Genomic DNA, 22,488 nt, shown 5'->3' on the forward strand with positions numbered 1-22,488 from the left:
GGCTGGAAGCCTCCACAGAGAAGCACCGCCGTACCGCAACACCACTGCCCCCAGTGGACAGAAAAATATGACACCTGGTCCTATAAAAAAAATAAGACTGCAAATAAAATTTTCGGTTTACACAAGTGCAAAAAGAGTTTAAAACAACAGTCCCGCCACAGGCTTCTGCTAAAAAGCTAGATTAAAATCTTTACCCATCATGGCAGGTCTGTGTCTCCTAGACCTTCAAGGACCGGGTCCCCCTGAATATGGGGCCACTCCCTTGGACCTGTCAAGCACCCTGCCAGAACTGCTTTGTGATCTTCTTTCTTACTATGGGTCTGGTGCCCAAAGGGTCACATTACAAGCAATACCTCGTCTCAAGGTTCGGGTGCCATCCAATTTAGTGTATCACCGTCCGGATGGATACGGTTATATAGCCCTTCAAATCCTTCAAGATCTGTTCCAGGACCATTCTTTTAGCTAGATCATGGAGAGTTTCTCCAACCATGACCATCACCTTACAAGACACTGGCGAAAAAACTGAGCAACTTCCTGTGTAGGAGGGGTTATATAGGGGAGAACTTCCTGTCTTTTTGGTTTCCAGTGTCCATTCACCTATAGGTGGCGTATGTCCTAGCAAGTTATTATTGCTGCTCTGTGTCCCGTGATGTACAATAAAGAAAAAAAGAATTGTTGCTCTACATAAAGATGGCCTAAGCTATAAAAATATTGCCAAGAGCCTGAAACTGAGCTGTAGCATGGTGGCCAAGACCACACAGTGGTTTTTAACAGGACAGGTTCCACTAAGAACAGGTCTCGCCATGGTTGACCAAAGAAGTTGAGCGCACATGCTTAGCGCCATATCCAGAGGTTGCTGCCAGCATTGCTGCAAAGGTTGAAGGGGTGGGGGGACAGCCCATATGCCACACACTGCGCCAAATTTGTCTGCATGGCTGCCATCCCAGAGGCCTCTTCTAAAAGATGATGCACAAGAAAGGCCGCAAAGCGTTTGCTGAAGACAAGCAGACTAAGGACATGGATTACTGGAACCACGTCATGTGGTCTGATGAGACCAAGATAAACTTATTTAATTCAGATGGTTTCAAGCGTGTATCATGGCAATCAGGTGAGGAGTACAAAGACAATTGTGTCTTGCCTACAGTCATGGTGGTGGGAATGTCATGGTCTAAGGCTGCATGAGTGCTGCCGATGCTGGGGAGCTACAGTTCATTTAGGGAACCATGAATGCCAACATGTACTGTGACATACTAAAGCAGAGCATGACCCCCCTTTCCAGAGACTGGGCCGCAGGGCAGTATTTCAACATGATAACAACACCTCCAAGATGACCACTGCCTTGCTAAAGAAGCTGAGGGTAAAGGTGATGGACTGGCCAAGCACATCTCCAGACTTAAACCTGTTGAACATCTGTGAGGCATTCTCAAACGGAAGGTGGAGGAGCGCAAGGTCTCCAACATCCACCAGCTCCATGATGTCACCATGGAGGAGGGGAAGAGAACTCCACTGACAACCTGTGAAGCTCCGGTGAGCTGCATGTCCAAGAGGGTTAAGTCAGTGCTGGAAAATCATGTTGGCCACACAAAATATTGACATTTTGGGCCCAATTTGGACATTTTTAACTTAGGGGTGTACTCACTTTTGTTGGCAGAGGCTTAGACATTAATGGCTGTGTTGAGTTATTTTGAGGGGACAGCAAATTTACACTGTTATACAAGCAGTACCCTCACTACTTTACATTGTAGCAAAGTTTAATTTTTTCAGTGTTGTCACATGAAAAGATAATAAAATATTTACAAAAGCCTGAGGGGTATACTCACTTTTTTGAGATTGTGTGTGTGTGTGTGTGTGTGTATATATATATATACATACATACACACACACACATACACACACACACACATACACACAGTGCCTTGAAAAAGTGTAAGACATTTTTTACATTATGTCACGTTACAACCAGAATGTAATTGTATTGTATTGGGATTTTATGTGATAAATCAACACAAAGTAGCAAATAATTGTGAAGTGGAAGGAAAATAACTGTTTTTCAACATTTTAAACATGTGAAAATTGTGACGTGCATTTGTATGCAGCCCCCCTGCGTCAATGCCTTGTAGAACCACCTTTCGCTGTAATTACAGCCACAAGTCTTTTTAGGTATGTCTCTACCAGCTTTGCACATCTAGAGTGACATTTTTGCCCATTCTTCTTCGCAAAATAGCTCAAGCTCTGTCAGATTGTATGGAGAGCGTCTGTGAACAGCAATTTTCAAGTCTTGCCACAGATTCTCAATTGGATTTAGTTCTGAACTTTGACCGGGCCATTCTAAACACATGAATATGCCTTGATCTAAACCATTCTATTGTAGCTCTGGCTGTATGTTTAGGGTCGTTGTCCTGCTGGAAGGTGAACCTCTGCCCCAGTCTCAAGTCTTTTGCAGACTAACAGGTTTTCTTCTAAGATTGCCCTGTATTTGGCTTCATCCATATTCCCATCAACTCTGACCAGCTTCCCTGTCCCTTTAGAAGAAAATCATCCCACAACATGAAGCGGCCACCACCGTGCTTCACGGTGAGGATGGTGTGTTCAGGGTGATGGGCAGTGTTACTTTTCCGCCACACATGCTTTGCTTTTAGGCCAAAAATTTCATGTTTGCTGTATTCCCCACAAGGCTTCCCGCAAACTGGACTTCTTATGGCTTTCAACAAAGGATTTCTTCTTGCCACGACTAATAGTTGTCCTGTGGACAGATTCTCCCACCTGAGCTGTGGATGTCTGCAGCTCTTCCAGAGTTACCATGGGCCTCTTGGCTGCTTCTTTGATTAATGCTCTCCTTGCTGGACGGCCGTGTTTTGGTAGGTTTGCAGTTGTCCCATACTTTTTCCATTTTTGGTTGATAGATTGAAAAGTGCACTGTGAAATGTTCAAAGCTTGGGATATTTTTATTTTAAACTAAACCTGCTTTAAATGTCTCCACAACTTTATCCCTGTCTACTGTGTTCCTTGGCCTTCATGATGCTGTATGCTCACTAATGTTCTCTAAAAAAAATCTCTGAGGGCTTCACAGAACAGATTTATTTATACAGAGATTAAATTACACACAGGTGGACTCTATTTACTAATTAGGTGACTTCTGAAGGCAATTGGTTCCAGATTTTAGTTAGGGGTATACAAGTAAAGGGGGCTGAATACAAATGCATGCCACACTTTTCAGCTATTTTTTTTTTTTTTTACTTTTGAAAACCATTTATCATTTTCCCTCCACTTCACAATTATGTGCCACTTTGTGTTGGCCTATCACATAAAATCCCAATTAATTTAAGTTTTTGGTTGTAACATGTTAAAATGTGGAAAATTTCAAGGGGTATGAACACCTTTTTCAAGGCACTGTATATACACAGAGGGTAAAAGAAGCATAGAACATGTCACCATTTTTCTAGGTAAATATATTATTGGCATAAAATTTTCACCACGTCAGTAACAACTCATGCAATCCATACATACAAAGAAACAAAAACAAATACGTTTAGAAATTAAGTTATGTATAATAAAATGGAATGACACAGGGGGAAAGTATTGAATACAATAACTGAAATGTATTTAATAATTTGTACAAAATCCTTTGTTGGTAATGCCTCCTGTATGGAGAAACTAGTCGCATGCATTGCTCAGGTGTGATTTTGGCCCATTCGTCTACAATCTTCAAATCTTGAAGGTTCCGTGGGCCTCTTCTATGAACTCTGATCTTTAGTTCTTTCCACAGATTTTCTCATGGATTCAATGATTGGCTGGGACATTCTAGCAGTTTTATTTTCCATTGAAACCAATTGAGAGTTTCCTTGGCTTTATGTTTGGGATCATTGCTGAAATTGCTGAAATGTTCACCCTCATTTCATCTTAACCACCTCAATACAGTGCATTTACATCCCTTCCTGCTCAGACCAATTTTCACCTTTCAGCGCTCTTACAGTTTGCTGAATGACAATTACTCAGTCATACAACACTGTACCCATATGAAACTTGCGTCATTTTTTCAAAAAAATTGAGTTTTCTTTTGGTGGTTTTTTATCACCAGTGGGGTTTTTATTTTTTGTGCTACAAATAAAAAAGACCGTAAATTTTGTGAAAAAAATTTTTTTTCTTTGTTTCTGTCATAAAATTTTGCTAATTAGTAATTTTTCTTCATAAATTTTGGCCAAAATGTATACTGTTACATATCTTTGGTAAAACATAATCCACATTTAGTGCATATTATTTGGTCTTTGTGAAAGTTATAGAATCTACAAATTATGGTGCCAATCACTGAAAATGTATCACATCTGATCAGGCCTTCAGTACATCAGGTGTATCTCATTTATTGAGACACTAACAAGTCAGGAAAGTACAAATACCCCCCAAATGACCCCTTTTTAAAAAGTAGACATTCCAAGGTATTAAGTAGCATGGTGAGCTTTTTCAAGTTGTCATTTTTCCCACAATCCTTTCTTTGCATAATGAAATTTTTTTTTTTTTACAAAATTGTCATATTATCAGGTTATTTCTCACACACAGCATATGCATACAACAAATTACACCTAAGAATACATTCTGCTACTCTTCCCGAGTATGGCAATACCACATTTGTGAGACTTTTACACAGCCTGGCCACATACAAAGGCCGAACATTGAAGTGGCACTTTAAGGCGTTCTAGGAGGATAAATGACATCTAATTTCTCAGCTACCTATTACATTTTTGAAGGTCCTGGAGAACCAGGACAATGGAATTGCCCACAAAATGACCCAATTTTGGAACGCAAATACGGACTACAGTATGGCATACCAGTGGCTGACAGTCAAAGCTGGGACTTGTATCTCTTTTCCAGCTGGTGTGCTGCAGGCTCTCCATGCCAGGTTTCCACATCCTCTGACATACAAGTATTAAATAATAATAATAATAATGATGGATTCAATATTTTCAAAAGTCAGAAATTTGTAAACCACATGTAAACAATGGTGGTTTAAAACACGATAAAGACAATTAGCCTGGGAGATAAATTTACTAGCATAGTTGACATTTTTGCTATGTGAACAAAGCTGGTACTTGGGAAAAGAGCAGATTGGAGGGCCCCTTTCCACAGATCATTAGCGGAGTCTTTCTCTGTATCCTTCTCAGCCAGCTCATCATTAAAGTGGTTAACCAACTTCTACTAAATGCTCCCATCCTCTGTATCATTATAATAATTAGGGATGCACCAATACCATTTTTTTTACAAGAGTACAGATGCTTTTTTTTTTTTTGTACTCGCCGATAACAATTACCGAAAACTACCGCAACTGTTTTATTTACACTTCAGCTATCAGCAATGGTACAAAGCATTGAAAAGTAATTTACAAAATTAAATAAATTGATTTTGTTTTTTAATTTTGTGTTTTTAATGTGAAATGTGTAAATATATGTGTGAAAATATTCACTAACAAAGCAAACAAAAAAAAGTTTTAAATTGTTTATAGTTTATAAAATATATATTATAAAATAGACGTGCACAAAAAAAAAAGCAGGAAAATTACTAAATGGAGGAGAATAGGGAGTTAAATAAGGCTGATTAGAGTAAATGAAGGGTTAATAAGGGGTTAAACAGAGGAACATTGTTCATCCCCACTGACAGCTCAAAGAACCGAGCCTGAAAGTATCGGTTCATTTGCACGAGTACCGATACTTGTGCAAATACTCGGTATCGGCACCGATTCCGATACCAGTACCGGTGCAACCCTAATTGTCCCTGTGCCTATGTTATGTAAAAAAAAATGTGCCCGATTGTACCTATATGAGCTCCACTCCGACGCTCAGCTGACTGTAGGCTCTCTCTTCTCTGTCCGGCTTACAGCTGCACTGGGCAGGGCCAAGGCTTCCTGCTAAAGTCAGCTTTTTTACAGAACACAGGCACAGGCACAAATGAGAGCAAAGGGGGGTAGGGCACTGATATGAGCAGAGACAAGCAGAAAGGGGAGGGGGAGAAGGACACAGGAGACAGATAGCAGGCTGAGGGAGGTATCGTAGTCAGTTTACAGGGGGGTTGGGAGTATAGTCAGGAAGGATCAGCTAGGTATTTCAGGTGATATGGGGGTCAAAATGACAAAGCACAAGCACTGTGCTGTATAACATTCTTTAAGGGAACAGGATCTGTATTTATTTTTTTAGGGTTAACAAATGCTTTAATCAATCTATGTCTAATGCCAACATGTGATACAAATGACTATCACGGTGCACAATTCTAAATCTTAATTTCAGAGACTGATTAACTAATATTGGCTTAAAGTCAACTAATACTGTTTTGTTTTTTTGAGTATTTTAAGTTTACATACCCTGGCAAAATTTAGGATTTCTTGGCCATTTTTCAGAGAATATACACAAAAACGTTTCTTTCACTAATGGTTAGTGTTTGGCTGAAGCCATTTATTATCAATCAACTGTGTTTACTCTTTATAAATCATAATCACAACAGAAACTACCCAAATGACCCTGATCAAAAAAGTTTACACACCCTGGTGATTTTGGCTTGATAACATGCACACAAGTTGACACAAAGGGGTTTGAATGGCTATTAAAAGGTAACCATCCTTACCTGTGATCTGTTTGCTTGCAATTAGTGTGTCTGTGTATATATACAAGTATATAAATATATAAGTTCAATGAGTTTCTGGACTCGACAGACCCTTGCATTTTTCATCCAGTGCTGCACTGATGTTTCTGAATTCTGAGTCATGGGGAAAGCAAAAGAATTGTCAAAGAATCTACAGGAAAAGGTAGTTGAACTATATAAAACAGGAAAGGGATATATAAAAAGATATCCAAGGAATTAAGAATCAATCAGCAGTGTTCAAGCTCTAATCAAGAAGTGGAAAATTAGGGGTTCTGTTGAAACCAAATCACAGTCAGATAGACCAACTAAAATTTCAGCCACAACTGCCAAGAAAATTTTTCGAGATGCAAAGAAAAACCCACAAATAACTTCAGGTGAGATACAGGACTCTCTGTATAAGACAATTAGGAGGCACTTGAAAGAAGGGCTGCATGGTCATGTCACCAAACGAAAGACATTACTATGCAAATGCCACAAAGTATCCGGCTTACAATATGCCAAACAGCACAGAGACAAGCCTCAAACCTTCTGGCACAAAGTCATTTGGAGTGATTAGACCAAAATTTAGCTTTTTGGCCACAACCATAAACGCTTCATTTGGAGACAAGTCAACAAGGCCTAGGATGAAAGGTACACCACTCCTAATGTGAAACACGAAGGTGGATCCCTGATATTCTGGGGATGTGTGAGCTACAAAGGCACAGGAAATTTGGTCAAAATTGATGTCAAGATGAATGCAGTATGTTATCAAAAAATACTGGAGGAACATTTGCATTCATCAGCCAGGAAGCTGCGAATGGGACGTACTTGGACATTCCAACATGACAATGATCCAAAACACAAGGCCAAGTCAACCAGTCATTGGCTACAGCAGAATAAAGTGAAGGTTCTGGAGTGGACATCTCAGTCTCCTGACCTCAATATCTTTGAGCCACTCTGGGGAGACCTCAAACATGCAGTTCATACAAGACAGCCCAAGAGATTACAAGAACTGGAGGATTTTTGCCAAGCTGAATGGGCAGCTTTACCACCTGAGAAGATAAAGAGCCTCATCCAAAAATGCCACAAAAAGACTTCAAGCTGTCATTGATGTTAAAGGAGGCAATATACGGTATTAAGAACTGGGGTATGTAAACTTTTGATCAGGGTCATTTGGGTAGTTTCTGTTGCCATTATGATTTAAAAAGAATAAACACAGTTAATTGATAATAAATGGCTTCAGTCAAACACTAACCATTAGTGAAAGAAATGTTTTCGTGTTATTAATATTCTCTGAACAATCACCAAGAAATCATAAATTATGCCAGGGTATGTAAACTTATGAGCACAACTGTGTATATAATATATATATATATATATATATATATATATATATATATATATATATATATATATATATCAGTGCCTTGCGAAAGTATTCGACCCCCTTGAACTTTTCAACCTTTTGCCACATTTCAGGCTTCAAACATAAAGATATAAAATTTTTCTTTTTTGTGAAGAATCACCAACAAGTGGGACACAATTGTGAAGTGGAACGAAATCTATTGGATTTTTGAAACTTTTTTAACTAATAAAAGAAAAGTGGGGTGTGCAAAATTATTCGGCCTCCTTGCGTTAATACTTTGTAGAGCCACCTTTTGCTGCGATTACAGCTGTAAGTCGCTTGGGGTATGTCTCTATCAGTTTTGCACATCGAGAGACTGAAATTCTTGCCCATTCTTCCTTGCAAAACAGCTCGAGCTCAGTGAGGTTGGATGGAGAGCGTTTGTGAACAGCAGTTTTCAGCTCTTTCCACAGATTCTCGATTGGATTCAGGTCTGGACTTTGACTTGGCCATTCTAACACCTTGATACGTTTATTTGTGAACCATTCCTTTGTAGATTTTGCTGTATGTTTGGGATCATTGTCTTGTTGGAAGATAAATCTCCGTCCCATTTTCAGGTCTTTTGCAGACTCCAACAGGTTTTCATCCAGAATGGTCCTGCATCCATCTTCCCTCAATTTTAACCATCTTCCCTGTCCCTGCTGAAGAAAAGTAGGCCCAAACCATGATGCTGCCACCACCATGTTTGACAGTGGGGATGGTGTGTTGAGGGTGATGAGCTGTGTTGCTTTTACGCCAAACATATCGTTTTGCATTGTGGGCAAAAAGTTCTATTTTGGTTTCATCTGACCAGAGCACCTTCTTCCACATGTTTGGTGTGTCTCCCAGGTGGCTTGTGGCAAACTTTAGACAAGACTTTTTATGGATATCTTTGAGAAATGGCTTTCTTCTTGCCACTCTTTCATAAAGGCCAGATTTGTGCAGTGTACGACTGATTGTTGTCCTATGGACAGACTCTCCCACCTCAGCTGTAGTTCTCTGCAGTTCATCCAGAGTGATCATGGGCCTCTTGGCTGCATCTCTGATCAGTCTTTTCCTTGTCTGAGCTGAAAGTTTAGAGGGACGGCCAGGTCTTGGTAGATTTGCTGTGGTCTGATACTCCTTCCATTTCAAAATGATCGCTTGCACAGTGCTCCTTGGGATGTTTAAAGCTTGGGAAATCTTTTTGTATCCAAATCAGGCTTTAAACTTCTCCACAACAGTATTACGGACCTGCCTGGTGTGTTCCTTGGTCTTCATGATGCTCTCTGCGCTTTCAACAGAACCCTGAGACTATCACAGAGCAGGTGCATTTATACAGAGACTTGATTACACACAGGTGGATTCTATTTATCACCATCAGTCATTTAGGACAACATTGGATCATTCAGAGATCCTCGCTGAACTTCTGGAGTGAGTTTGCTGCACTGAAAGTAAAGGGGCTGAATAATTTTGCACGCACCCCTTTTCAGTTTTTTATTTGCAAAAAAAGTTTAAATTATGCAATAGATTTCGTTCCACTTCACAATTGTGTCCCACTTGTTGGTAATTCTTCACAAAAAATTAAAATGTTATATCTTTATGTTTGAAGCCTGAAATGTGGCAAAAGGTTGAAAAGTTCAAGGGGGCCGAATACTTTCGCAAGGCACTGTGTGTGTGTGTGTGTGTGTGTGTGTGTATATATATATATATATATATATATATATATATATATATATATATATATATATATATATATATATATATATATATATATATATATATATATATACACACATACATACATACATACACACACACACACACACACTATATTACCAAAAGTATTGTGACGCCTGCCTTTACACACACATGAACTTTAATGGCATCCCAATCTTAGTCCATAAAGGCATGGATGAGCAAGTCTGGGGTGGAGGAACGTGACTGGCCTGCACTGTCCTGACCTCAACTCGATAGAACACCTTTGGGATGAATTAGAGCAGAGACTGTGAGCCAGGCCTTCTCCTCCACATAAGTGCCTGACCTCACAAAGGCGCTTCTGGAACAATGGTCAAACATTCCCACAGATACACTCATAAACCTTGTGGACAGCTTTCCCACAAGAGTTGAAGCTGTTATTGCAACAAGGGGGGGGGCAACTCAATATTGAACCCTACGGAATAAGACTTTAATACCATTAAAGTTCATGTTAAGGCAGGTGTCCCAATACTTTTGGCAATATAGTGTATATACAGTGCCTTGAAAAAGTATTCATATCCCTTGAAATTTTCCACATTTTGTCTTCTTACAACCAAAAACGTAAAAGTATTTTATTGGGAGTTTATGTGATAGACCAACACAAAGTGGCACATAATTGTTAAGTGGAAGGAAAATGATAAATGGTTTTTCAAACGTTTTTACAAATAAATATGTGAAAAGTGTGGGGTGCATTTGTATTCAGCCCCCTTTACTTTCGATATCCCAAACTAAAATCTAGTGGAACTAATTGCCTTCAGAAGTCACCTAATTAGTAAATAGAGTGCACCTGTGTGTAATTTAATCTCAGTATAAATACAGCTGTTCTGTAGAGCCCTCAGAGGTTTCTTGGTGAACAAACAGCATCATGAAGGCCAAGGAACACATCAGACAGGTCAGGGATAAAGTTGTGGGAACGTTTAAAGCAGGGTTAGGTTAAGAAAAAAAAGAATATATATCCCAAGCCTTGAACATCTCATGGAGCATTGGTTAATCCATCATCCAAATATGGAACGAGTATGGCACAACTGTAAACCTAAGACATGGCCATCCACCTAAACTGACAGGCCGGGCAAGGAGAGCATTAATCAGAGAAGCAGCCAAGAGGCCCATGGTAACTCTGGAGGAGCTGCAGAGATCCACATCTCAGGTGTGAGAATCTGTCCACAGGATGACTATTAGTCGTGCACTCCACAAAGCTGGCCTTTATGGAAGAGTGGCAAGAAGGAAGCCATTGTTGAAAGAAAGTCATAAGTCCAGTTTGCAGTTTGTGAGAAACCATGTAGAGAACACAACAAACATGAACTTTTTGGCCTAAAAGCAAAACTCTATGTGTGGCAGAAAAGTAACGCTACACATCACCCTGAAACATCATCCTCACTGTGAAGCATGGTGGTGGCAGCATCATGTTGTGGGACTGATTTTCTTCAGCATGGACAGGGAAGCTGTTCAGAGTTGATGGGAAGATGGATGAAGCCAAATACAGGACAATCTAAAGGCCCATACACACGATCAGACTTTTTGACAACAAACATGCAAATTAGCTGTTTTGGAGCAACATCCGACCGTGTGTATGCTCCATCGGACAAACTTTTTTGGTTTTCATCAGACTTTTGTTGGCTGTGTGAACGGACAAACTTTCTGGCAACAAAAGTCCGATGGAGCAAAGTCTGATCGTGTGTACAGAAAACCATAGGACTTTTGTACAAAGTACAAACAGGCATGCTCAGAACCAATGCAAAAGATCAAAGAACAATGCAGAAGTTGACCAAAGGTGGTGGTAAAGAGCAGAAAAACCACGTGATTTGGTGAAAGTTGGCTGAAAAAGTCCTGTTTTGTGTATGCAATACGAGTTCAGGGTCGACGCCCTTTGTACAAAAATCCAAGGGAAAGTTTGTACAAAGTCCTATCGTGTGTATGAGGCTTTAGAAGAACACATATTGGAGTCTGTGAAAAACTTGAAACTGGGGCGGAGGTTCACCTTCCAGCAGGACAATGACCCTAAACATACAGCCAGAGCTACAATAGAATGGTTTAGATCAAAGCATATTCATGTGTTAGAATGGCCAAGTCAATGTTCAGACCGAAATCCAATTGAGAATTGAAGGGCCACACTTTTCTGATATTTATTTGTGAAAAAGTTTGAAAACCATTTATAACTTTCCTTCCACTTCACAATTATGTGCCACTAAAATCCCAATAAAATACATTTATGTTTTTGGCTGTAACATGACAAAATATGGAAAATTTCAAGGGGTATGAATACTTTTTCAAGGCGATATATATATATATATATATATACACACACACGCAGCATTCGTTTTCAATTTTTTCACCCTTTTTATTTTTGCCTGGTGATCCAAACAGTAACACACTTCCTGTCTTTAGGTGGCTCCTTTATCTATAGAGAAGCAACGGAGCCACCCTTGGACAGCGGCACTTTCTGGAGAGGGAAGAGATAGATGGACCTCACATAACCAACATGTTAAAAACAAGCTCTGGCTAACACTTATTTAGCAGTTATAGAAACAGTTTTTCTTTCTTTAGCGATAAAAGTGTTAACTAAATGAATAAAAGCTGATAATTGTAAGCACCCCGGTCAGTGTTCAATGGTTTGTCTCAATCCTCTAACTGCTACCTTAGCTGTACAACTTGGTCTGTTAAAAGACATTGAAAAAAATAATAGCAAGATAAACTGGTACAAAACCTAAGTTACCGGGGGGACTCAGAAAAACAAAAACTGCTTTGTAATGCTAGTTGCTGACTGCATAATATACTGTATATCATTATTTATTTTGCCTTTAGTATCTCTTTAAAGAGGAAGTAAAGCCTTAATACAAATAAAGATAAAAATAGACCCTGCAAGGCAAAGGCATAATGAGCTAGTATGCATAGCATACTAGCTCATTATGAATAACTTACCCGAGATGGAAGCCCCCGAAGCGACCCTCTCGAAGTGACTTCCAGGTATCGCGGCTCCGGCGTTGTGACTGGCCGGAGCCACGCAGATATCACCCACGAGCCACCACTGACGGCTGATTGCCGTTAGTAGCGGCATGCTTAGTGCATCTTAGTGCGCATGCGCCGTAGACAGCGGTGCCTGTCATTTGCAAATATCTCCTAAACCGTGTAGGTTTAGGAGATATTTCTTGGACCTACAGGTAAGCCTTAATCTAGGCTTACCTGTAGGTCAAAGTGGTCTGTAAGGGTTTACAACCACTTTAAAGCAAAACTGTATGCAACAGGGGACCCCAGAGCTCTTGCAAAATGTACAAATGTATATAAAACATATTTGCACATTATCACAGACTCACCCTTTAGTGTACCCACCTCCAGTGATGCAAGATACTTGCTCCCCCCTGGTTACTGCTGCCATCTTCTGCATCCGGGGAGTCTTTAGCCACTGGCAGGCTATGGAAGATGTTACTTCCACACATGAATTACATAGTCAGAGCACTTTCTCCTGGCATCTTACAGATGACAGAATTGTACACTAAAGTGTACAAGTGTGGCAGACAGTGTATATTTAGAAAAATACAGAGACCCCTCTTTCATAAAAGGGGAGGGAAGGGAAGCGATGAGCCCATCTATGATTTATCTGCATGCCATCATAAAATGCAAATGTATCTCTTACGGTTCAGTTCAGGAAGCTGCAATATACGCTGTATAAAAAGCCAGTAAAATGAATTTCTGTTTCTGCTGGAGCCCCTATATACTCCATATTCCCATGTAAAGGTGTGCATTCAGCCTGCATTTTAAGAAAGAAACCAGAGTACTAACCTTGGGATTCAATTTCTTCTTTTTAGCCTTTGGTACTTCAACACTGCTTTCTGAAATAGTCTTCTTTATCTCCTTTTTCTCTGATGATTTGGTCTTATTCTTTGCCATCCTAAGGCATGAAACAGGTGTTCTATTATACAGAATACTGAATAAATTTGCATTGTGTAATATTACTATGGAACATCATTAAATCTATAAAGCAGGTTCTCCCAGGTACACATGCGTTGTGTCTGAATCTCCAAAGGGAACCCCCCTAAGCCCAGGTACTTTGCAATTAGAAAACAAAAAAGGAAAAATGGGGCCAGTCACAGCTAACCTCCTTCTAAAATGCCACCGGACCACCTGTTATACCGATCACTGGCTACCATAGGTGTGTGCAGCCTATTGCATTAGCTCAAACACGTGCCTTTCTCTGAAGCCTCAGGTGCCTGGACAGTGAATGAATGGTAAGTGCTCTGTGCTGAGTGGCTTCCTGTCCATTCACAAATGAAAGCATAGTAAACGTAGTTTACTATGCTTCAGTTATAAATAAGTGTGTTCGCTGTGTTCATTTAGGAAAAGAAGGGGCTGGTAAATGACATATTGAATAGCCCCTTTCCCTGCTCTCCATCCTGAAACATCCCTGTAGCAGCCGGGGGGAGGAAATCCAGCAGCACCGCAGGTGTGGGGGGGCGCAACACGGGGGGGAAGCCCGGGCAGTAGGGGGAATGTAGTGATTAGGGTGAGCCCAGACACACCCCCTGTGAATGCCTATGCTGGCTACAATGCTGTTTGATCAAAAAAGTAGGAGACAGATCAGAACCCTCTGACTTCAATATTTTAAGTAACAGAACTAAGCATATCAACAGTTCTGACTTCACTTTTATTTTTTTTTATTTTTTTTAGTTACATAGTAGGTAAGGCTGAAAAAAGACAATGGTCCACCCAGTTCAAACAGTGTGGGTGCATGTGTATCAAGTGTCTATAAAGCTTTCCCATATTCCTTTATGTCAGCGGTTCTCAACTCTTGTCCCCAGGACCCAATAACAGGCCAGGTTTGCAAGATAACTGAAATACATCACAGGTGATATCATTTGCTGCTCAGTGATTTCAGTATTCTAGTCTGCATCTTCTTAGGCCGGGTTCACACCGCTGCGATGCGGGAACGCCGCAAATCCGCGGCGTTTTCCCGCATCGCATTACTCCCGCCGGCAGTTCACACTGCCCTATGCGGACGGCTGGGAGTGTCAATGATATGTTAATGACACCCCCAGATCCGTCCGCATATCGCAGTGCGATCTGCCGACTCGCACAGGAATCGGATCGCATGGTGTGAACCCCCATGCGATCCGATTCTGTTGCGGACCAAAAAAAGGGTCCCGTGCGAGTTTGCTGCGGGAGCGATGCGAATTCAGCCATACTATCTGTATGGCTGAACTCGCATCGCTACGGAGATCGGATGTGATTTGCGGTGCGAATCACATCCGGATCTCCCCCCCGCAGCAGTGTGAACCCAGCCTCAAGGTAATACTTAAAATCTGGCCTGTTGGTCGGTCCCAAGGAGAGGAGTTGAGAACCACTGCTGTATGTTGTGTCCTTTAAGATGTATATCTCTAAGTCTTAAAGATATCCATACTCCCCGCAACCCACCACCAATTGTGGGAGAGTTCCATATTCTTATGGCCCTAACAGTGAAGAACCCCCTACGCAGTTTAAGGTTAAAACAAGGAAAGGGGCGCCTCTGAGTATATATCGTAATTACTTTATTATAAAAAAACAATATCCACTCAGATGCATCTCTGGGCTGAGGAGGTGGGACTACAGGTCACAGTGAGTCCGCTTCTGACTTGGAGGATGCGGCACATCAGAGCTAGGTTCATTACTACTTTTCACTGGTCTGTATATTAGCAGGCTGATACGCAGACCAGTGAAAAGTAGTAATGAACCTAGCTCTGGCGCTTCACCATCCTCATCCTCCCTGGAATCTACACCCTGCAAAGCGGACTGAGATCCCACCTCACCCTCTCTGGGGTTTGATGTGCTGCACTTTGTCAGCAACAAAGAGGACTTGCTGTGACCCGCAATTCCACCTTATCCTCCCAGGGATCTGATGTGCTGCATCCCTCAAGTCAGAAGCGGATTCACTGTGACCTGTAGTCCCACCTCCTCAGCCAGAGATGCATCCAAACTCAACTTTACTTATTTCCATGTGAGTGGATATTGTTTTTATAATAAAGTAATTATGATATATACTCAGAGGCGTCCCTTTCCTCGTTTTTTCCTAGTTTTACTGTTACTTGCTTCTGGTCTCCCTGGTGGCAGCCCTGACAGACTCACCTATTTCTTCCCTGATACTTGATTCTGGACTATTATGGACCATATATTGTCATATTGAGGCATCTGAGCATTTCGCCATCTTACTTGTTAAAAAGCAGTTTAAGGTTAAACCACTTCTTCGCCAGTCTCATTGTGTGGCCCCATGTCCTTTTACACTTCCTAGGACTGAATATTTTATTTCCTATGCTGGGATCCCCATTGAGATATTTGTAGATCGCTATCATATCTCCTCTCAAGCAGCTTTTCTCCAGCGAGAATATGTTTAGTGTTTGCAGCCATTCTTCATAATTGAGGTCCTCCAGTCCCCTTATTAGTTTTATTGCCCTTCTTTGGACTCTCTCCAGCTCCAGTACATCCCTTCGGAGGACTGGTGACCAGAACTGGACTGAAAACTCCAGATGAGGCCTAACCGGAGTTTTATAAAGTGGCAGAATTATGGTTTTGTCCCTGGAGTATATCCCCTTTTTTATGCACGCTAATATTCTGCCGGCTTTGGCAGCTGCAGCTTGGCACTGCATGCTGTTGCACAACCTGTCATCTACTAGTACCCCTAGATCGTTCTCCATCCTTGACTCCCCCAGCTGTACTCCACCTAGTGAATATTTTACATTTATGTTTTTTGACCCCAGGTGGATTACTTTACATTCCTCCACATTAAACCTCATTTGCCATTTGTCTGCCCACGCCTTCATTTTATTCAGGTCATTCTGCAAAATTTCCATGTCCTTCCTGATGACAGTTTACTACTCTGCTTAACTTTGTGTCATCCGCAAAAACTGAGACTTAACTAATCATCCCATCCTCTATGTCAGGGATAAGCAATTAGTGGACCTACAGCTGTTGCAAAACTACAAGTCCCATCATGCCTCTGCCAATGGGTGTCTTGCTTGTGGTTGTCAGAGTCTTCCTATGCCTCATGGGACTTGTAGTTCTGCAACAGCTGGAGGTCCGCTAATTGCATATCCCTGCTCTATGTCGTTTATGAATATGTTGAATAGACTTGGTCCCAAGACAGAACCTTGAGGTACCCCACTCACTACTCCAGACCAGTCTGAGTACATATTATTTATCACTACCCTTTGCACCCGTCCCTGTAACCAGTTTTGCTAGAAAATTAATTACTCAGAACCCCCAAATATTAATATATATATATATATATATATATATATATATATATATATATATATATATTGTAAGGGATCTTCCCGGGGTAGGGTGTGTTTGGACACAGTTCACAGCAGACTTGGAATTTATAAAGCAGATCTTGGCGTTTATTCGTGGTACAAACAGTCCAGCAAACAAAATATACAGCAACACCGTGCTTTCTAAGTACAACAAAAATAAAAGTCCTAGCCCGGCTGGGCGCTTACTAACAGGTTCTGCTCACCTATCTGACACTTACAAACACAGCGTCTTTCGCCTGGATGTCGCAGGGTGGGTTTTAGCTCCAGCAGTGGCTGTGCTTGCAGCTTCCTTCAACACACAGATTGTTCATTCCCTGGCTGAGAGCGATCACCTGCAGACCCTGCAGGTCCTTTAGCTTCCCAGGCTAATTAGGATCAAAGCTCACCTGATCCCAAACCCAGAACTGGATCGGGGGATGTGGAATGACAGGTCCCTCTACCAAACCTACCTGCCATTCCATATAAACCCAGGCCCGGCAAAATTAAATAACAACTCAGCAGCATATCGCTGCTGAGAAACTGATCCATCCTGGATTTACCATCTCACACTGTGTAGCAACCTAGGTGAGATGTACACCCCCTCGATCACTTCTCCAGTGACATGTCTACAATATTTATTTATTTATTTTTTATTTATTTTTTTTATTTTTTTTGCAGAGACCCTAGAGAATAAAATGCAATCATTGCAATTTATGTCACACGGTATGCGCGCAGCTATTTTTCAAACACAATTTGTTTTGGAAAAAATAAATTTTAACCACTTGCTTTCGGTGCTCTCACATTTTGAATGACAATTAGTCATGCAACACTGTACCCATAAGAAATGTATGTCTTTTTTTTTTAACACAAATAGAGCTTTTTTTTGGTGGTATTTAATCACAGGTGGGTTTTTTATTTTTTGCACCATCAATAAAATAAAAAAAAAGACCGAAAATTTTGTAAAAAAAAAATAAAATAAAAAGATATTTTTCTAAATTTCTGTTATACAATTTTGCAAATTACTAATTTTTCTTCATACATTTTGCCCAAAATTCATACTGCTACATATCTTTGGTAAAAAATAACCCAAATAAGTGCATATTATTTGGTCTTTTTGAAAGTTATAGAGTCTGCAAGCTATGGTGCCAATCATTGAAAATTGATCACACCTGATGTACTGATAATTCCTTGGAACCCTAAGACCCCTTTCACACCATACCGCCCATAGCGTGGGCGGTAAAACGCCGCTATTTTTAGCAGCGTTTTACCGCCGGATTTGTGGCGCATTTTGGCCGCTAGCGAGGCACTTTTACCCCCTGCTAGCGGCCGGGAAAGGGTTAAAACTGCCGGCAATCCGCCGCAATAGCGGCGTTTTGACGGCGGTATTACAGCGCTGCCCCATTGATTTCAATCTGGAGCAGTGGTGGAGGAGCGGTAAACACACCGCTCCTAAGAAGCTGCTGGCAGGACTTTTTCCTGACGTCCTGCCAGCGCACCGCTGTAGTGTAAAAGCCCTCGGGCTTTCACACTACAAACAATGGTGCAGCTTTTTTATAGCGGATTGCAGGTGCTATTTCTAACGCTATAGTGCCTGCAAAACGCCCTGGTGTGAAAGGGGTCTTAGTGCCGGTTCACACTGGGACATCGTCAAAGTCACCCAACACAGCGTGACCACAGCATGGCTTGCAAACAACTTCTTTAATAGAAGTCAATGCAAACCACTCCAAAGTCACCCCCAAGTAGTACAGGAACCTTTTTCTAAGTCAGAGTGAATTGAGTCGCTTACATTAGAACAGTTCCATTGCACTGCATGTAGCGCGACTTGTCAGGCGGCTAAGCTGCCTGACAGGTGGACCCAGCGTGAAATGGCACGAACAAGCCAGGAAAGTACAAATACCCCCCGAATGACACCTTTTTAGAAACTAGACAATCCAAGGTATTTAGTAAGAGGCATGGTGAGTTTTTTGAAGTTGTAATTTTTCCCCACAATTCTTTGCAATGTGGAGATTTTTTTTTTCCTTTCACAAAATTGGCATAATGAATTATTTCTCATACAGAGCATATGCATACCACAAATTACACCCTAAAATACATTCTACTACTCCTTCTGAGTATGGCAATAATACCACATGTGGGACTTTTACACAGCCTGGCCACAGACAGAGGCGCAGCATGCAAGGAGCACCATCAGGCGTTCTAGGGACATAAATTACACACATCATGTCTACACTACCTCTTACAGTTTTGAAGGTCCTGGAGCACCAAGACAATGGAAACGCCCAAAAAATTACCCCGTTTTGGAAAGTAAACACCCCAACGTATATTCCATGAGGCTGTTTTTTGAACATGTATTTTTTTTCCACAAGCTTTTGGAAAATGTGTAAAGAAAATTAAAACGCATATTTTTTTTTATTATTATTTTTTTTTTTTTTTTTTACACAAAAGATGTTCATTTATAAGACATTTCTAACACATAAGAAAAATTACATCCCAAAATATATTCTGCTACTCCTCCTGAGTATGGCGATACCACATGTGTGAGACTTTTACACAGCCTGGCCTCATACAGAGGCCCAACATGCAGGGAGCACCGTCAGGTGTTCTAGGGACATACATTTCAAATCTAATTTGACTACCCATTACACTTTTCTGATGCACTGATGGGCACTGTAGTGGCATGGATGTGGCACGGGTGAGAACTGATGTGGCATGGATGAGCACGGATGTGAACTGATGTGACACGGATGAACACTGATGTGGCATGGATGAGCACTGATGTGGCATGAATGTGGCACAAATGAGCACTGATGTGGCATGGATGAGGGATGGATGGGGATGGATGAGCATGGATGAGCCAGGGATGCAACATAAATGTGAATGGATGAGCCAGGGATGGAGCACGGATTAGCATGAATGAGGATGGATGAGCCAGGGATGGAGCATGAATGAGGATGGATAAGGCAGGGATAGAGCATGAATGGGGGGCGTGGCCTGGCCTGACTGAAAGATGGACGCTTAATTCCCGAGCTCCCGCTACCTCACGAAAAGCTATCTGACTACCGGAGGTAAAAGCCACTCTCCACACATTATCTGATGGGGACTGCTTCGAGAAACTCCTCGACATCGCGTTCCCGTTCTCCCCGAGGGAACTCGCGCTCTTCCAACAACACTATACCGGACCTGTTCCGAGCGAACAGGGGGAACATGGCGACGCCTCACCAAGGCCTCAGGCGAGAGCAAACATCTCCTCATCGAAACGCGCCAATGTCTTCCTTCTCTACGCCGGGAGACGAGCCCGATAATTCACAGCCCGCCGTACTGTCCTCACAACCACAGCTCAATATAAATGATCTGAGAACCATCGCTGCAGACATCAAGGACACCCTCTCGGCAGCCATCTCTGAGCTCCGCCTGGACATTCGCTCCCTGACTGATAGGGTGATGGTGATGGAAGACGCTGTCTCTAAACATGCCACCCAACTCAAGAAAACGACACATCATGTGGACACACACACCTTACAACTTAGATCGGTCCATATCCGCATGGAAGACCTTGACAACAGGGGAAGACGCCACAATTTAAGGGTGCGAGGCCTCCCGGAAACGATTGAAGGAGAGCAAATTTTAACCGCTGTGACTAGCATCTTTAATAATTTACTGAGCAGACCGCCACATACCCCCATTGCTATGGATAGAATCCATCGTGCATTAAAACCCAAAGGTAGAGCCACAGACCCTCCGAGGGATATTATATGCTGTTTACCGGATTTCAAACTGAAGGAAGACATCCTCAAACATGCCAGGGATACGCCACAAATTACTCATGGTGGTTCCACGATCCAAATCTACCAGGATCTATCCAGCATCACGCTGCAACACCGGAGGGACCTGAGACCTCTACTGGATGTGCTTCGTGCAAACAGTATTGTCTACAAATGGAAATTCCCATTTTGTCTTTCAGCCTCCGCTCAGGGTCGCACTGCAAACTTGAGAGTACCCGAAGACTTACCTCACTTCTGCAATAGCCTTAACATTCCTTTGGTCGATGTACCGAATTGGTTTGCAGATTTCAGACGTTCTGCAGTGCAAAAGAATACTCCATCGGCCGAACCAATGGATGCTCAATCCGGCACTTATCGGAGGCGCAGATCCCCGTCAGCCACGGATGCTCGCAGCTTGCCTAGAGGCCCTTATCGCGCTCATAGCCCGACATCCACACCAAACGCTCGGAGAGCTAGAAGAGATCGCTGATTGCGATCACGGGTACCTGTCAACTCCCTGGTCTGCTATGATTAACCCACAAAGTTCTTAAACAGTTTATTCATTGTTATCCATGCTTAACTTCTGGCACGTTTTCTGTTACATACCCCTTACTTATACTGGATCTTCATCATTTATACCGTAACCATTTACATCGGCAAGATTATCATACGGTATATTGCTAACTATATGACTATCCATGCCGTTTATCTCTCCCTCAGTGCTATATCTCTATCCCTGCTATTCATTCTCACTCTGCATGGTAGCGGACTTATTATGACTGTTACTACAATCCCCATAATTACTTGCAACGGGAAGACCGGCTCAAAATGGATGACGTCAGCATCCACACTTCATGTTATCTACCATCCTCACTAGTCGAGTTCTGAATCCGCTTAACCCCTCGTTTGTGCCATCGGTTCACGTCCTTACTGCACCCCGCAAGTTTTTGGTGCATCTACTGACCTAAAATGCCGCTCCCGGCACTCCAAAACTGCAAGTACTGTTTTCTCTCCTCTTCATACCTTTTGTACACTATGATACTTGTCGTTCAAGAGGCTACTGGTTGATGACTAACTGACACTCCGTATCCTTCGAGAAGCTATATACAATCGCTGGTTTCATTTAGACTATGTGACCCTCTCTCTTATAGTCAGTTTATATAGGTCAAGTCTGCAACTACTGGACATGGCTATAACATGCTGCCTATGTTGTTTTCCATGTCACTAAGATAGAACACCCGATCTGGGTTAATTCAATATATTGGATTCCGATGTCATGGACTACTTCTCTACCCTGTATATCTTAGTGGTAAATATGTATTGCTTATCATTATTGATACCTGTTAGATGTCTCTTTCTTTCCTAAGTTACCGTTAGGTTCGGCATATTCCTAATTGGTGGCGTTAGTACAACCCCTGTTTATGCCTTTTGTTTTTAATGTTTTACACTAGGTGTCGCCTTTCAGAAGGCCTTTAAATTGCTGAATCGCATCACCCTAAAGTTCCTTACGGTATATATAGGCACCTATATAGTCGCTAAACCCGCGACAGGTTCCCATAATTCCCCATCCAATTGTTCTGCAATGTTTTCCTCCTTCTTTCACTTGTACTGCTGTGAGGTAGCATAGTAGCGATACATTTCCCTTTTTTCTCTATATTTACCTCCTATCCATCTTTCCGGTCCAGCTAGTGCCGACCCCCACTCAGTGCGTGTTAACTGTAGGTCCTGCCGGTATAGGGAGGATTTG

General features: G+C 41.8%; 1 protein-coding gene across 1 annotated transcript in view; it reads right to left on the reverse strand.

Moving 5' to 3' along the window:
• Nucleotides 1-22,488, reverse strand: part of CHLSN (cholesin) — a 573,216-nt gene that overhangs the window by 526,365 nt on the left and 24,363 nt on the right. Inside the window, exon 2 of the mRNA XM_077449085.1 lies at nt 13,502-13,610. Coding sequence (XP_077305211.1) covers nt 13,502-13,609 — 108 coding nt within the window. The 5' untranslated portion in view covers nt 13,610. The remainder of the gene's footprint in view (nt 1-13,501; nt 13,611-22,488) is intronic.

The sequence above is a fragment of the Lithobates pipiens genome, unplaced genomic scaffold (genome assembly GCF_037356315.1).
Source record: "Lithobates pipiens isolate NorthernLeopardFrog02 unplaced genomic scaffold, aLitPip1_a1.2 Scaffold_22, whole genome shotgun sequence".
NCBI classification, from domain to species: Eukaryota; Metazoa; Chordata; class Amphibia; order Anura; family Ranidae; genus Lithobates; species Lithobates pipiens.